Source organism: Macaca mulatta, chromosome 9 (genome assembly GCF_049350105.2).
Source record: "Macaca mulatta isolate MMU2019108-1 chromosome 9, T2T-MMU8v2.0, whole genome shotgun sequence".
NCBI lineage: Eukaryota > Metazoa > Chordata > Mammalia > Primates > Cercopithecidae > Macaca > Macaca mulatta.
This window is the reverse complement of record NC_133414.1, coordinates 113,888,044-113,904,293: the sequence shown is the minus strand read 5'-3', so window position 1 is coordinate 113,904,293 and position 16,250 is coordinate 113,888,044. Positions and strand designations below refer to the sequence as shown.

The following is a 16,250-nucleotide window of genomic DNA, read 5'->3' as shown; positions in this document are numbered from 1 at the left end:
TTCCGCGCCTGCGCACTGAGAGAGTAAACACCTCTCCTTTTCACCTTCCCCCCTTCTCCCTATTGCCCCAACCGGCCGCAGCCTCCTCCCATACGCCCCTCCTTCGGGCCGGGTAATGGTCCGTTCCAGGGTGTCAGGCTTGTTCCGGAGGGTGGCAAGCAGAAATGGTACATTCCACTGCCTTCATTACCTTCTGCTTTTCGCGTCTCCTCTGTTCTATTTCCCCCTACCTAGAGGAGCTTAATAGGCTAGCCCCAAAAAAGGCGGGGGAGCCGGGCGGAGGGGACCGGTCTGAGCCGGTCTGCAGCGCAAGCGCAGTGCGGATAAACAGGAAGCCGGCGGTGGAGGCAGCAGCAGAGAGCTCGGGGCTTCGGGGGGAAACAGCAGAAGAACTGAGATTAACTGGAGGGCAGCAGAGGCTGAGAACGAGGACGGGAGCCTTGGCCGTCTTCTTCCAGCGAACGAGAAGTCACAGCCTCGCTCTCCGCTTAGGCTTCCGGCGCCCCAGCTTAAAGCTGAGGCTGCGGCTGACAAAGGGCTCGCGCCGGTGCCGCCGCCCTTTTCATCCGGGCATTCGGGTCCCTGCGGAAAGGGAGGGGGAAGGGCAGAGGGGGAGGGGAAGGAGCCGGAGGGGCGCACACTTGGAGCTGAAGCCCTCTCCAGGGCTCCGGGCCTGTGGCCCAACGGACGGAGGCCGAGGAGGACCCGCAGAGGTGGCGGCGGCCGGGGGCAGGAGGATGGTGCAGAAGGAGAGTCAAGCGACGCTGGAGGAGCGGGAGAGCGAGCTCAGCTCCAACCCTGCCGCCTCTGCGGGGGCATCGCTGGAGCCGCCGGCAGCTCCGGCACCCGGAGAAGACAACCCCGCCGGGGCTGGGGGAGCGGCGGTGGCTGGGGCTGCAGGAGGGGCTCGGCGGTTCCTGTGTGGCGTGGTGGAAGGTGAGCGCCCTCCTTCCCGCCCCGCCTTGGCACTGACACGTTCTGTCCTCGGGAGGAGGGTGGTGGCGGGGCTTTTGGAGGCTGTAGAAGTCTGGAAAGCCTTTGGGTCTGAAATGTGGCCCTGCTAAAGCGAGGGGGAGAGACGAGATGTTGGGCCGAATCTTCTCGCACGTCCTTAGACGGCGTCGAATTCCCCCCGGCCACTCACAAGTCTGACCCCACCCGTCTTGGGCTTGGAGCCAAGTCAGCTCATAAGGAGGCGGTGGTTAGGAGCCTGGTGCTCTGTTAGCCTCTGAGTTCTACTGTGTACCTTGGGATCTTATTCCCTAGAGTTGTCTGCGTTCCATTGAAAAAATGTGTATAGTTCCTCTGTCACCACCTTTTGTGGAAAATCGACCCACATTGACGTGCTTGTACTTCTGGAGTGAAGAGAAGCACGGTTGGCCTATAGTATTTCAAGTTCCACTTTGCTTAGAATATTTGTGTTGCTTCTCCCTACCCCCGCAAAGATTCATTTGCAACTTAGAAAATTACCCTCTTTCCCAGCTACTGTACTTTGCTGTCGAGGGATGAAGCTTTGGCTTTAATCACCGATTCTCAAAGTGTCTGAGATGCATAATTTGAATTTAGTGACCGCAGAAATGGCGTTAAAAATGCCCTTCTCCCCTTTTTTCCCGTTTACAGTCGAAAAGAATGATGGACTTTTTTGGTAGTGAGAGAAAATTACCAGATGTTTGTTTTCACAGTTTCTGGATAAGAATGGACAGATAGTCCACCTTGCAGCTCTATAGAGGCACGAATCGGTTACATTATTGCTCTTTCCGCAATTACAGCGTATATTTGAATTTTCTGAAGTATTTTGGCCGACTCAGAGTTTCCTAGATGTTTGTTTTATATCTCTCTTGTATGTAATGGCGTGGATAAGGGTAAAAAAAAATATTTTAAAAACCAAAAAGGTATGGAAAAAGGATTGCTCTCGAGGTTGGGAACATCAGCTTTTCTATCTCTTTCACCATATAAATTAGAGTATTTTGTGAAAAATGCGTGGTGGTTATGGTACAGACCATAACAGGCTACTTTGCTGCTACAGTAAGGCGTGAAAGAGTTCAGCGAAGTTATAACTGTCTTGCAGAATTTGGGGGACTACAGAATCGAAAACTGCTGTATAGCAGTTTTCTACTATGTAGTGTTCATCAAAATGGACTACTATATAGTGTTCATCAAAAATGATTGCGCTGTGTGACTTATATCGATGTATTTATTGGCTTGAGTGCAGGGAGATTTTAGAGAAAGAATCTGGTTTTTGTTATCAAAGATCTTGGGGTGGGGATGAGAGAGTGCTGGGAAATTTCGGAACTAGACTGGAATGAGTCTAAGGAAACTTGCCAACCCATTATACCTTCAGTAATAAAAGGAGAAAACTCACTTGGTTTAAATTGGTTTGTTTAGAATAGTATTAAAAGGCGATTCTTCCTATTTAAAGAACAGAGTTGTCTGCCATTCTGTCGTTTATTCCTCCTCCCTCCCTTGCCCTTGTATATTTTCTTAGTGACTGAGCACCTGAACCAGCACTGATTTTTTGTGTGTGTGTTTTGTTGTTGTTTTTGTTTTTTGGGGGGGGAGGAGACAGAGTCTCGCTCTGTCGCCCAGGCTGGAGTGCAGTGGCACAATCTTGGCTCACTGCAACCTCCGCCTTCCGGGTTCAAGCAATTCTCCTCCTTCAGCCTCCCAAGTAGCTGGGACTACAGACGCAGGCCTGGCTAATTTTTTGTATTTTAGTCGAAACAGGGGTTTCACCGTGTTGCCCAGGCTGGTCTACACCTCCGGAGCTCAGGCAGTCCGCCCGCCTCGGTCTCCCAAAGTGCTAAGATTACAGGTGTGAACTACCTCCACCTCGCCTGGCTTTTTTTTTTTTTTTTACTTTTTGATACCTCTTGGTTGGCACCAGCCCTAAAATGAATGAGCATAGAAATACTATAGTTACTGCTAGGATTTCTTTCTTGTTTTCTTTCCATCACAAAACTTTCTTGGTTTTTAACTCATACTTTAACAGCATTGCTTCCTCTTTGTGGTGCCAGTCAACCGAAACCATGAACCTGACTCTCAAAATAGCCAGGGTAGGGTTTCTAAAAATTAAAACGTTTAAGCTAGACATTTGAAAAGTCTTTTTTTATATTGGAACAACTCTGAAAGGATGTTTAATGCCTACTCCTTAAAAAAAAAAGATAATGCTAAGTGCCGTAGGGATGCTAAAGAGTTGTATACATCTGCCTAATCAAGAATATTTTATATTGGCCGGGTGCGGTAGCTCGCGCCTGTAATCCCAGCACTTCGGGAGGCCGAGACGGGCGGATCACGAGGTCAGGAGATCCAGACTAGCCTGGCCAACATGGCGAAACCCCGTCTCTACTAAAAATAGAAAAAATTAGCTGGGCATGGTTGCGGGCGCCTTTAATCCCAGCTACTCGGGAGGCAGAGACAGGAGAATCACTTGAACCCGGGAGTTGGAGGCGTAGGTTGTATTGAACAGAGATCGTGCCACTGCACTCCAGCCTGGGCGACAGAGCGAGATTCCGCCTCAAAAAAAAAAATTTTTTTTTATATCACTTGTGAGAGGGTAACATTAGATTGTCTAGATGAAAGTGCTACAGTTTTATACATTGGTATGTAATGAATTTTAATTTAATCTGTCATTGTCCTTTTTGTGGTGCAGAGGAGTCATTCTGCATAGAGGTTGGAGCTAAAATTCATTCCAGAAATTTCTGTTCTAGACTAGTCTCTTGTATAGACTGTGTGGGTTTATGTAGAACATTTTGTGTTCAGAATGCTTTTATTAACCTTCTTCATGGTACTCTTGAGAGGCTGTCCTTATCTCTTATTGATGATTAGACTGAGACAGGTGGAAAGTAAAGGTTAGACAAGATGTAAAGTGTGTGGTTTGAGCTGTGATAAGCACACTAGGGAGTTCTAGATACCAGTTTGATGCTTATTCAACAATTTAGGTCATCGGTCTGCAAGTTTGTTTTCAGCAGTTTGCATAACTAATATTTTGTTCTCTTATAGGATACTCTGGGGGAAGTCACATTCTTGAGTTTTCTGTGTTTATTCTTTCCATTTAGGACCAGAAGTAACATTCTTGAATTTTTATTTATTCAGACCTTTGCTCAGTAATTAAGATTGCTTGAGAGTTTGTTGTTTGGGCCAGTTAGGCTGTTGAATTTCTTGGGAATGTGGTTTCGGGCATTTTTTGATCCCTTTGATTATATCATTGTATCGGGAACTTTTTTTGAGAGATTGTTTTGCTCTGTCACCCAAGCTGGAATGCAGTGGCGCCGATCTTGGCTCACCACAACCTCCGCCTCCTGGGTTCAAGTGATTCTCCTGCCCTAGCCTCCCAAGTAGTTGGAACTCCAGTCCTGGCCAGGAACTTAAAAAAAAAAAAAAAAAAAAAAAAAAAGCACGATCATAAAATTTAAGTCTCTGATTTTTTTTTTTTTTTTTTTTTTTGAGACGGAGTCTCCCAGACTGGAGTGCAGTAACTGGATCTTGGCTCACTGCAAGCTCCGCCTCCCAGGTTCATGCCATTCTCCTGCCTCAGCCTCCCGAGTAGCTGGGACTACAGGTGCCCGCCACCTCGCCCGGCTTGTTTTTTGTATTTTTTAGTAGAGACGGGGTTTCACCATGTTAGCCAGGATAGTCTCGATCTCCTGACCTCGTGATCCACCCGTCTCGGCCTCCCAAAGTGCTGGGATTACAGGCCTGAGCCACCAGGCCCGGCTCTCTCATTTTTTTAACTGCTTTACATGTTCATCTCCCCTCACCCTTTTTTTTCCCTTTTTTGTTGTTGTTGTTGTTGTTGTTTGAGATGGAGTCTTACTCAGTCACCCAGGCTGGAGTGCAGTGGCGCCATTTCGGCTCACTGCAACCTCTGCCTTCCAGGTTCAGGTGATTGTTGTTTCTCAGCCTCCCAAATAGCTGGGATTACAGGCATTTGCCACCATACCTGGCTAATTTTTGTGTTTTTAGTAGAGACAGGGTTTTGCCGTGTTGGCCAGGGTGAGTCTGGAACTCCTGACCTCAAGTGATCTACCCGCCTCAGCCTCCCGAAGTTCTGGGATTACAGGCATGGGCCACCTCACCTGGCCTCCCTTCACCCTTTCTAAAGCAGTTTTAATCCTTCTAGGAAGTAATTGTTACTGTTGGCAGCTTGTGTTACATTGCTGCCCTTCACCATTGTAAGATTGAGATCCCTTACAAAATTGGATTTACATATATTTGGACTTTATCAACAGTGAAAAGAAATGATAGATGTTTGTTGTTTTAAAATAACTGTCACCTAAGTAACTAATGTCATGGTAGAAAAAATAAGAAAATGTACCTAAGCAAAAACGGAATAAAAGTCACCTTGTAGTGTCACCACCGAAAGATAAAGGAACCTTAGTATTTTATTAAATATCATTCTGATTTGGTGTATTTTATGTTTTTCACAAAATAGGCTTGTATGTTTTTAACTTTTCTCAATAAAGCTTACCACATTTTAAAACTGAATATAATTTCATTCTTTCTTTCAATCTAGGATTTTACGGAAGACCTTGGGTTATGGAACAGAGAAAAGAACTCTTTAGAAGGTAAATCTTTATCATATGAAGGAGAGAGAACCTTAAACTCCTAACATTTTCTTTTGTTTGAAGAAATACTAACAGTGAATAGCCCAGGTGCATTTTGATAGTTTCTCAATTACGGAAGTTATTTTACGTTGGTCCCTTATTTCTTCACCTAGGCCTTTGGTTTTCAAATTTTTCCTGGGGAGCTGAATAGGTTTTGGGCTTCACCTTACCCAGAGCTGTTGTGTTTTTTTAAGACTGTTTATATGTTGGCATACATTGTAATACTTACTTTTTTTTCCTTTTTTTTTTGAGACGGAGTCTCACTCTTTCGCCCAGGCTGGAGTGCAGTGGCACTACCTCGGTTCACTGCAAGCTCCGCTCCTGGGTTCACACCATTCTCCTGCCTCAGCCTCCCGAGTAACTGGGACTACAGGTTCCCGCCACCACGTCTGGCTACTTTTTTGTATTTTTAGTAGAGACGGGGTTTCACCATGTTAGCCAGGATGGTCTCGATCTCCTGACCTCGTAATCCACCTGCCTCGGCCTCCCAAAGTGCTGGGATTACAGGTGTGAGCCACTGCACCTGGCCTGTAATACTTCATTTTTTAAATTCCACTGATTACAAAAAGGTTAAAAGCTACTGTCATAGAATATTAGCTTTGTATGAGATGGATATGCTCCAAGAAGAGGGAAATTGAGATTGGCAGCCTATAAATGTTGCCTGTTTATACATATGTAATTTTCTTTCTCCTTAAGGCTCCAGAAATGGGAATTAAATACATACTTGTATGCCCCAAAAGATGACTACAAACATAGGATGTTTTGGCGAGAGATGTATTCAGTGGAGGAAGCTGGTAATCTTTTTCTTTTTAATCCATAAATTCAGAATCTGTGAAGAAAACAGTTACATTTTAAATGTAGTTGTACAATAATTTTATGACATTTTATTTTTATTTTGTAGGTAGTTTCCTTTTCTTCTATCTGGTAACTATTCAGTTAGCTGAGATTGAAAGAGTGCTCTGCGCTAGCAAGGTCATGCCCATACGTGTGATGTCATGGGCGTGCTAGGCTGACTCCACCTATTCTGTGGTCATAGATTGTGCTGCTTACTTCTGCCAGTGGAATAAACAGTGGGCCACTGGGCAAAGAAGTGCTGGAGCTGAGCTAGGCCCAGGGCAAGGCAAGTGAGGCACGTACCTTGTGTGCAAATTTTAAGGGACCCCCAAAAAAGTAATGAAGATAAACAAGAATTTATGCAGTATTTTTTAAAAACAAAATTAATGCAGAAATTCATGATGGAAACAATGCTAAAATTTTAGGTAAAGATAGGATCAGCACTAGTGATTGTTCCTTTTGCTTCATGCTCTAGTATGGCTTGGCCTTGTCAACAATTACTGATCCTTACCCTAGTCCAGGAAAGTGGGAAGCCATTAATAGGCTGTCTTTGGGTTTTTTTGTTTTTATTTGTTTTTGTTTTTTGAGACATAATCTTTCTCTGTCCCCCAGGCTGGCATGCAGTGGTGTGGTCTCGGCTAACTGCAACCTCTGCCTCCCGAGTTCAAGAGATTCTGCTGTCTCAGCTTCCCCAGTAGCTGGGATTACAGGCGCCTGCCGCCATGCCCAGCCAGTTTTTGTATTTTTAGTAGAAATGGGGGTTCATCATGTTGGCCAGGGCGGTCTTGAACTCCTGACCTCAAGCGATCGGCCTGCCTCAGCCTCCCAAAGTGCTGGGATTACAGGCTTGAGCCCCCTTGCACAGCTGGCCTGCTATGAGTATACTTATGTTGAGTTGGTTACATAAAATTGCTGAAAAGTTAGTAGTATGGCATTGAACCACCTGAGTAAATTAGAGAGGTGCTTTTCTTTGGGAACTTGTGAATGGTGAAACATTTTTGTACTTCAAATTAAATAGTATACACGTATAGCTAACAAGATACTCGGTTACAGAGCCCAGCCAAGGCACGGAAGGCTGAAAGTTTTCTTGAATTACGAAGAAGCAATTATAACTTATCCCATCTCCATCTAGTGTTGTGGTTTACTACTCTATTTAAGTGTGCCTTCAACTTAATTACTTTCTGGTGGTGCTGGTGATGAAACTTAATGTGATCAATAATTAAAATAGAGTAAAAATAACTGTCTTGAGATACTGCTGAAAATTATTCAAAAATATGTCCTATGGTATATAGTAGTAGTATTTAAGTTGATTTAGGGAAATTGTCAGTTGATAATTTTAAAAGCTTAAAATCTATAATTAACATTTTTCCCATAGATAGAAACAGATCAAGATTGTGAAGGCCATGACTTACCTCTGGTTCTTTTTCTTTTTCTTTTTTTGGAAACAGCCTTTGTCACTTTGTTACCCAGGCTGGAGTTCAGTGCCTTACTGCAATTTTGATCTCCCGGGCTCAAGCAATCCTCCCGCCTCAGCCCCCCAAGTAGCTGGGACTCCAGGTGCAGATCACCATGCTCAGCTAATTTTTGAATATTTTGTAGAGAGAGGGGTTTGCCATGTTGCCTGTGCTGGTCTCAAACTTCTGAACTCAAGCAATCAACTTGCCGTGGCCTCTCAAAGTGCTGGGATTACAGGCATGATTCTGTTGTTTTTTTTGTTTGTTTGTTTTGTTTTGTTTTGTTTTTTTGAGATGAAGTCTTGTTCTGTCGTCCAGGCTGGAGTGCAGTGGTGCGATCTTGGTTCACTGCAACCTCTGCCTCCAGGGTTCAAGCAATTCTCCTGCCTCAGCCTCCCTAGGAGCTGGGATTACAAGTATGCGCCACCACGCCTGGCTAATTTTTGTATTTTTAGTAGAGATGGGGTTTCACAGTGTTGGCCAGACTGGTCTCGAACTCCTCACCTCAGGTAATCCTCCTGCCTGACCTCCCAAAGTCTTGGGGTTACAGGCATGAGCCATTGGGCCTGGCCTACCCTGATTCTTAAGAAAGCATTTTCTTTTTTGATATTATAAACTAGTTATGTGTAGGTTTAGTTAGGAATTCCAGTTGTTCAGAGACGGCAAAACAAAACAAAAAAAAGCAAGATCCAGTACCATGGCTCATGCCTGCAATCCTAACACTATGAGAGGCTGAGGCAGGTGGATCACTTGAGGCCAGGAGTTCGAGACCAGCCTGGGTGATATGGCAAAACCCCATCTCTACTAAAAATACAAAAATTAGCTGGTTATGCCTGTAATCCCAGCTACTCAGGAGGCAGAGGTTGCAGTGAGTCAGGATCGTACCACTGTACTCCAGCCTTGGGCAACAGAGCAAGACTCTCGAAATAAAAAAGCAGCAGCTGCATTTTATGCCTTTCAAATGCTTCAGGAAATAGAAATGGCTTACGTTCAGTAAGAGAATTGACAGTTAATTCAGTGTTCTTGAGAAATGGCAATGAAAGGGAGGAGAATGTTTATTGATTTTAGCCTGTTTCCCCAAAAGGATAAGAAACTATTTGGAAGTGAAAAAGAAGGGCCTCTTATTTTCTGTTGGTTCAGATTTCAAAGGTGTGAAAACTATTCTTTTTTCCTTACTGTGTCATTAAATCACTTCAGGCTTGTACCATTTTGTATGGCCTGTTGTTAAGTTGGACATGACAACTTTTAAAATGTAAGGATCTTTTCCTTTTTTTTTGTAAGTTAGAAATAACCTCTTCAGTTAAACCTTCAGTGAAGGTTCTTTTAGTTTTCTGTTCTGCTTTCTAAAAACATGGACTCTGTTCTTTAGAGCAACTTATGACTCTCATCTCTGCTGCACGAGAATATGAGATAGAGTTCATCTACGCGATCTCACCTGGATTGGATATCACTTTTTCTAACCCCAAGGAAGTATCCACATTGAAACGTAAATTGGACCAGGTAACTCCTTACTTTTTTTTCATTTTTCGTGACTCTGTACTTGAAACTAAAAGTTTACTCAGTTGCTTTTATGATGTAAAAAGGAAATCAAATTCATATTTCTTTCTTTTTTTGTTTGTTTTGTTTTTTGAGACAGAGTCTCGCTCTCTTGCCCAGGCTGGAGTGCAGTGGCACGATCTTGGCTCACTGCAACCTCCTCTGCCTCCCGGGTTCAAGTGATTCTTCTGCCTCAGCTTCTCAAGTAGCTAGGACTATAGGTGTGTGCCATCATGCCCAGTTAATTTTTGTATTTTTAGTAGAGACGAGGCCTTCACCATGGCGGCCAGGCTGGTCTTGAACTCCTGACCTCATGATGTTCCCAAAGTGCTGGGATTACAGGTGTGAGTCACCACGCCTGGCCTTGTATTTCTTTGTTTCTATAAGAATTTTTTTTACTTTGAATGCTTTTTTTTTGGAGATAGAGTCTTACCCTGTTGCCTGGAGTGCAGTGGCCCAATTTCGGCTCACTGCAACCTCCACCTCCCGAGTTCAAGCGATTCTCGTGCCTCAGCCTCCTTAGTAGCTATTACAGGCACACCACCATGCCTGGCTAATTTTTATATTTTTAGTAGAGACAGGGTTTTGCCACATTGGCCAGGCTGGTCTCGAACTCCTGACTTTAGGTGATCCACCCACCTCAGCCTCCCAAAGTGCCGGGATTACAGTCACACTCCGCCACACCCAGCCTTGAATCCTTCTGATAGAGGAATATTTTCCAAATTAAGTAAAAAGAGCTTTACTAGAGGTACTGGTTCTTCTCAAATTTCAGTTTGCATAAGAACTGCCTTAAAAGAATGATTAGAAGTGAAGCTTAAAAGAATGCTGACTACTGGACTTTATTTCCCAAATTGATAAGGTGGGGACCGGGAATCTAGGTGATTGGTGGTCAAGAACCACATTTTGAGAAATTATATGTACCCTAGGCTGCTTGGCTTGAATTTACAACTGAGATTATAGAAACAAGGTTTCACCTATTAGACATTAGTTTCTTCAATTAATGGACAAAGAGATGTCTGGAAATGGCTAATTTCCCAAGGTGAGAAGAAAAACAGACTAGGTGAACCTAATTGAGTGTAAAGTTTGCTTAATGTAAAAGCTGCACACTTCCTTTGGTCAAATGTAGGGGGCTTCCATTTTCCTTTTTTTTGAAACCGAGTCTTGCTCTGTCACCTAGGCTGGAGTGTAGTGGCATGATCTCACCTCATTGCAGTCTCTGCCTCCTGGGTTCAAGCAATTCTCTGGCCTCAGCCTCCTGAGTAACTGGAATTACAGGCGTGTGCTACCACACCTGGCTAATGTTTTCGTATATTTAGTAGAGACAGGGTTTCACCATGTTGGCCAGGCTGGTCTCGAACTCCTGGCCTCATGATTTGCCAGCCTCGGCCTCCTGAAGTGCTGGGATTACAAGCGTGAGCCACCGCTCCTGGCCCCATTTTCCTGTTTTTTAAGTTTGCTGGTTTTTCTATATACATGTCTTGTTTCTTTTTTTTTTTTTTTTTTTTTTTTTGAGACGGAGTCTCGCTCTGTAGCCCAGGCTGGAGTGCAGTGGCCGGATCTCAGCTCACTGCAAGCTCCGCCTCCCGGGTTCACGCCATTCTCCGGCCTCAGCCTCCCGAGTAGCTGGGACTACAGGCGCTGCCACCTCGCCCGGCTATTTTTTGTATTTCTTAGTAGAGACGGGGTTTCACCGTGTTAGCCAGGATGGTCTCGATCTCCTGACCTCGTGATCCGCCCATCTCGGCCTCCCAAAGTGCTGGGATTACAGGCTTGAGCCACCGCGCCCGGCCATGTCTTGTTTCTTTAGGCAAAGATTTATACGGGTGGCATTAAAATGTCTGGTAAAAAAATTAAGGCAGTTGAAATTTTCATTAATGAAGCTATTTTCCTATTTCATAAAATTCTGCGGTTCTTTGTGATTCATTCCTGGTTAGGTTTATCTGCAAAGGGATCAGTGTACCTTTTGGGACTAGGACACAGCCTGGCTTTTTCATGTCTTAAGGTTATTCATATTTCTGTATTTTTCTGACTTTGTTGGGTCTTCTACAATCAGCAGCCCATGAGTTAGCCAAGAGGCTAGGCCACTTTGTAGAAACTTTGTTGGATCATATTGTCATACAAGTTGAGTATCCCTAATTCAGAAATCTGAAATGCTCCAAAATATGAAACTTTTTGAGCTCCGTAAAATTCAAAGGAAATGATAATTGGAGCATTTCAGATTTTGGATTTTCAGATTAGGGATGCTGAATATAATACAGATATTCCAAAATCCATAAAAAAAACCCAAAATCCAAAACATTTTTGGTCCCAAGCATTTCAGATAAGGAATACTTAACCTGTATGCATTCAAACCCAAATGAGAAATGGGTCCCAAAACTCTGTTTGACTTAGAATTTTTTAAATTAAAAATGTAAAAACAACCTGTCATTGAACATTCTAGTAAGGAAAATATTGGATTTTAAGTATAACTATTAACTCTATACTTTAATGTTTGGAATTGTTAATTTTTTTACTCTTGATTCTTTTTTTCTCCTCCTAGGTTTCTCAGTTTGGGTGCAGGTCATTTGCTTTGCTTTTTGATGATATAGACCATAATATGTGTGCAGCAGACAAAGAGGTATTCAGTTCTTTTGCTCATGCCCAGGTCTCCATCACAAATGAAATCTATCAGTACCTAGGAGAGCCAGAAACTTTCCTCTTCTGTCCCACAGGTATTGTATATAATGGCTTTATATTTAACTAGTCTTCTTAGAATATGTAACTTATAAAGGACCGTGGGCCCCATTCTCTCTCCACTTCCCTCCTCCCTTGGTGTATAAAAGTAGGAATCTTTTTTTAGAAGACATTTTTCAAGATCCTAAATTGGAAAAATTTTAGGAACTAATAAATGACAGCTGACTAGACAAAAGATTTTTATGTATTTTTTAGTACTGGAAGTATATGAACTTTGTCAATATTAAGAGGGATAGTATTGAAATGAAAACTGGAGAAAAACCAAGTTACTTTGCCTTTTACCTTAGTCACTTCTCATTTCCTCCTACTTGTTCCCTTTTTCTGCCCATGCATATCTGTCCCTTTTTGCACTCCTCCCACTTCCATCTGGGCTCTTATTTCAAGTAGTCAGCATAGAAAGCATAACAGTTTTCCTCTTTTCCTTTCTTTTTGCCCCTCTGGTTTCTTTCATTGAAAATATTTTAGTCTCTTAGTTGCTTCTCAAAATTCAACTTACAAGAAGTTTTTCCCCAGACTTCCCTGTTCAGGAAGAATTTTAGACTAAATTACTTAACTTTCTTTGTGTGTATTATGAGCCGGGAACCTTATTTTAGTTGAGTACTACATTAGTACCCAAAAGTTTTAAGATTATACTGGGAATTAATTAGCTGCGAGTTACAGTTTAAGTTGCAGTTGAGTACTAATAGCCGTTGGTATATGCCTTTTTAAAAAATGTTTTTTAATTTTACTTTTAAATTTGTGTTATTTATTTAGATACCGGGTTATAAAACTGGCTAATTTTTTTATTTTTGGTAGAGACGCCATATTGCCCAGGTTAGTCGCGAACTCCTGGGCTCAAATGATCCACCCACTTCAGCCTCCCAAAATGCTGGGGTTGCGGGTGTGAGCCACTGTGCCCAGCTGCCATTGGCATATTCTTGTATTAGTTCTGTTATGATATTATCAATTCATTCTGTTTGCATTTAATTGTAACTGAGAAAAGTAGGCAATTCAGAATTCTGTAGAAAATGCTACAGTTCTTGTTTCTTTAGTGAACTTGTATTTCTAGTAACTGTAGTATCGTAAGAATTGATCTGTACTACTGTTGGAGGAAAAATATCAGATTTTATGAATTTCTTAAATGAACTGCCCACTTGAATTTAATTCCTTGTAGGAGGCCTTTTATCATTTGGATGAAAAGAATTTAGAATTGGCAGACATTTTTTTCCACATTCAAAACCCCAGGATCCTTTTGGGAGGCCGAGGCGGGCAGATTGCCTGAGCTCAGGAGTTTGCAACCAGCCTGGGCAACATGGTGAAACCCCATCTTTACTAAAATAAAAACTAGCCAGGCGTGGCGGCGTGCACCTGTAGTCCCAGCTACTCGGGAGGCTGAGGCAGGAGAATAGCTTGAGCCCAGGGTGCGGAGGTTGCAGTGAGCCGAGATTTCATCACTGCACTTTAGCCTGGGCATCAGAGCGAGACTCCATCTCAAAGAAAACAAACAAACAAAAAACCCATGAATATTTTGTTCCTGACTTTTTTACTTTTCTCCCTACATTTAGAATATTGTGGCACTTTCTGTTATCCAAATGTGTCTCAGTCTCCGTATTTAAGGACTGTGGGTGAAAAGCTTCTACCTGGAATTGAAGTGCTTTGGACAGGTAAGTCTTTTAAGATTCATACAGTCAAACTTGAATTAACTAGGACTTAGAGAAATTGCTTGTTCTTGTTAATTGAATACCTTTTTTGTTGTTGTTGTTTTTTTGTTTGAGATGGAGTTTTGCTCTTGTTGCCCAGGCTGCAGTGCAGTGGCACAATCTCAGCTCACCGCAACCTCTGCCTCCCGGGTTCAAGCAATTCTTTTGCCTCAGCCTCCTGAGTACCTGGGATTACAGGCATGTGCCACGACGCCCAGCTAATTTTTGTATTTCTAGTAAAGACGGGGTTTCTCCATGTTAGCCAGACTGGTCTCAAACTCCTGACCTCAGGTGATCTGCCCACCTCGGCCTCCCAAAGTCCTGGGATTACAGGTGTGACCCATTGCACCTGGCCCAGAGAACTTGTTAAAATACACTTTCTTTTACAAAGTTTACTTATTCTCTTAATATAAAAAAACATTTATCATGGTTGGGGAGCCTGAGGTGGAAGCTCCCAGGAGTTAAAGACCAGCTTAGACAACATAGGGAGACTGTGCAAAAAATAAAAAACTTAGCCAGGTGGGGTGGTACACGCCTGTAGTCCCAGCTACTTAGGGGGCTAAGGTGGAAGGATCACTTGAGCCCGGGAGGTAGAGTTTGCAGTGAGCTGTGAACATGCCTGAGCAACAGAGTGAGACCCTGTCTCAAAAAAAAAATTCAGTTAATAAATAATAAAGATTTATAGGGAACTGGGCTAAAGGGTATTGATCCCAGCCCTAAGCAGCGTTTAGGAAACTCTTTTATAAAATGAAAAAATAAAGCCCAGTAAAAGACGTGTTGCTTTGTTTTCAAAAGAAAAATTGTGGCTGGATGCAGTGGTTCATGCCTGTAATCCCAGTGCTGTGGGAGGCTTGAACTGAGGTAGGAGGATTGCTTGAGGCCAGGAGTTTAAGATTAGCCTGGGCAACATAGGAAGTCCTTATCTGTACAAAAAATTTTAATTACCGTGACATGGTGGGGCACACCTGTAGTCCCAGCTACTTGGGAGGCTCAGGTGAGAGGATTGCTTGAGCTCAGGAGTTCAAGGCTGCATTGAGCTATGATTACTCCATTGCCCTTCAGTCTGGGTAACAGAGGAGACCCTGTCTCAGAAGAAGAAAAGTTGTCATAAAATGTACATGGAAGGGTCTGAGCGCGGTGGCTCATGCCTGTAATTCCAGCACTTTGGGAGGCTGAGGCCGGCAGATCACAAGGTCAGGAGATCGAGACCATCCTGGCTAACATGGTGAAACCCTGACTCTACTAAAAAATGCAAAAAATTTGCTGGGCGTGGTGGTGGGCGCCTGTAGTCCCAGCTACTCAGGAGGATGAGGCAGGAGAATGGCATGAACCCAGGAGGTGGAGCTTGCAGTGAGCCAAGATCACCCATTGCACTCTAGCCTGGGCAACAGAGTGAGACTCTGTCTCCAAAAAAAAAAAGTGTACATGTAAGGAAAACACAATAAAAAGTTATATGTCCATTATATTTTAAAGAACCATGATTCTTTTTTAAAAAAATATATTTTTAAACTTAAAATAAAAAAATAGGGTCTCGCTGTGTTGCCCAGGCTGGTCCGAACTCCTGGGCTCAAATGATCCGCCCACCTTAGCCTCCCAAAGTGCTGGGATTACAGGTATGAGCCAATGCGTCTGGCCAAGAACCACAATTCTTTTAACAAATGGTTGTCGTTATTTCTAGGTCCCAAAGTTGTTTCTAAAGAAATTCCGGTAGAGTCCATTGAAGAAGTGTCTAAGATTATTAAGAGAGCGCCAGTAATTTGGGATAACATTCATGCTAATGATTATGATCAGAAGAGACTGTTTCTGGGCCCGTACAAAGGAAGATCCACAGAACTCATCCCACGGTTAAAAGGAGTCCTGACTAATCCAAATTGTGAATTTGAAGCCAACTATGTTGCTATCCACACCCTTGCCACCTGGTACAAATCAAACATGAACGGAGTGAGAAAAGATGTAGTGATGAGTAAGTAGCCTGTACTTGATCCTTCACCTTGGGAGGAGAGCTGGGGTTAACTAGAGCCAGTGGAAAGTATACTTTCCTTTGTCATCACAACTGAAGCAGTTTTATTTATTTTTTTAAAAAATTATTTTGTTTCACTAAGAAGGAAACAAAACTAAGTGGTTTTATTACGGTATGTTGTTTCATTCTGTTGATGAAGATGTATATGATAAGAAGAAAGGTTGAGTGTCTTTGGACAAGTCACTTAACCTCTTGGCCTCAGTTGTTTTTTTTTTTTTTTTTAGTATGATTCAGAAGCGGCGTGGTGGCTCGCCAATAAGCCCAGGAACTTGAAGACCCTATCAAATAAATAAAAATAAAATAGGATTCAGTCTTTGAAGTCTGAGTACTAGAGGAGACAGTCTTTAAGTGTTTCCATTATCTCTAGAATCATTCCGATAAAATGTATTTT

The 16,250-nt window shown here is 43.0% G+C and overlaps 1 protein-coding gene across 8 annotated transcripts in view; it reads left to right on the top strand.

Moving 5' to 3' along the window:
• The first annotated feature begins 316 nt into the window (after nucleotides 1-316).
• The window catches only part of OGA (O-GlcNAcase), a 35,862-nt gene continuing 19,928 nt past the window's right edge, over nucleotides 317-16,250 (top strand). For 6 of the 8 annotated variants that reach the window (XR_013398279.1, XR_013398278.1, XM_077947299.1 and 3 more), the window contains exons 1-7: nucleotides 317-936; nucleotides 5,513-5,564; nucleotides 6,300-6,397; nucleotides 9,261-9,391; nucleotides 11,967-12,138; nucleotides 13,705-13,803; nucleotides 15,518-15,802. Coding sequence is in view for 6 of the 8 variants with exons in the window: in XM_077947299.1 (XP_077803425.1) it covers nucleotides 738-936; nucleotides 5,513-5,564; nucleotides 6,300-6,397; nucleotides 9,261-9,391; nucleotides 11,967-12,138; nucleotides 13,705-13,803; nucleotides 15,518-15,802 (1,036 nt within the window). In the remaining 2 variants the exon portion in view is untranslated. The remainder of the gene's footprint in view (nucleotides 937-5,512; nucleotides 5,565-6,299; nucleotides 6,398-9,260; nucleotides 9,392-11,966; nucleotides 12,139-13,704; nucleotides 13,804-15,517; nucleotides 15,803-16,250) is intronic. The other 2 variants (XM_077947302.1, XM_077947301.1) reach the window with 1 other exon arrangement.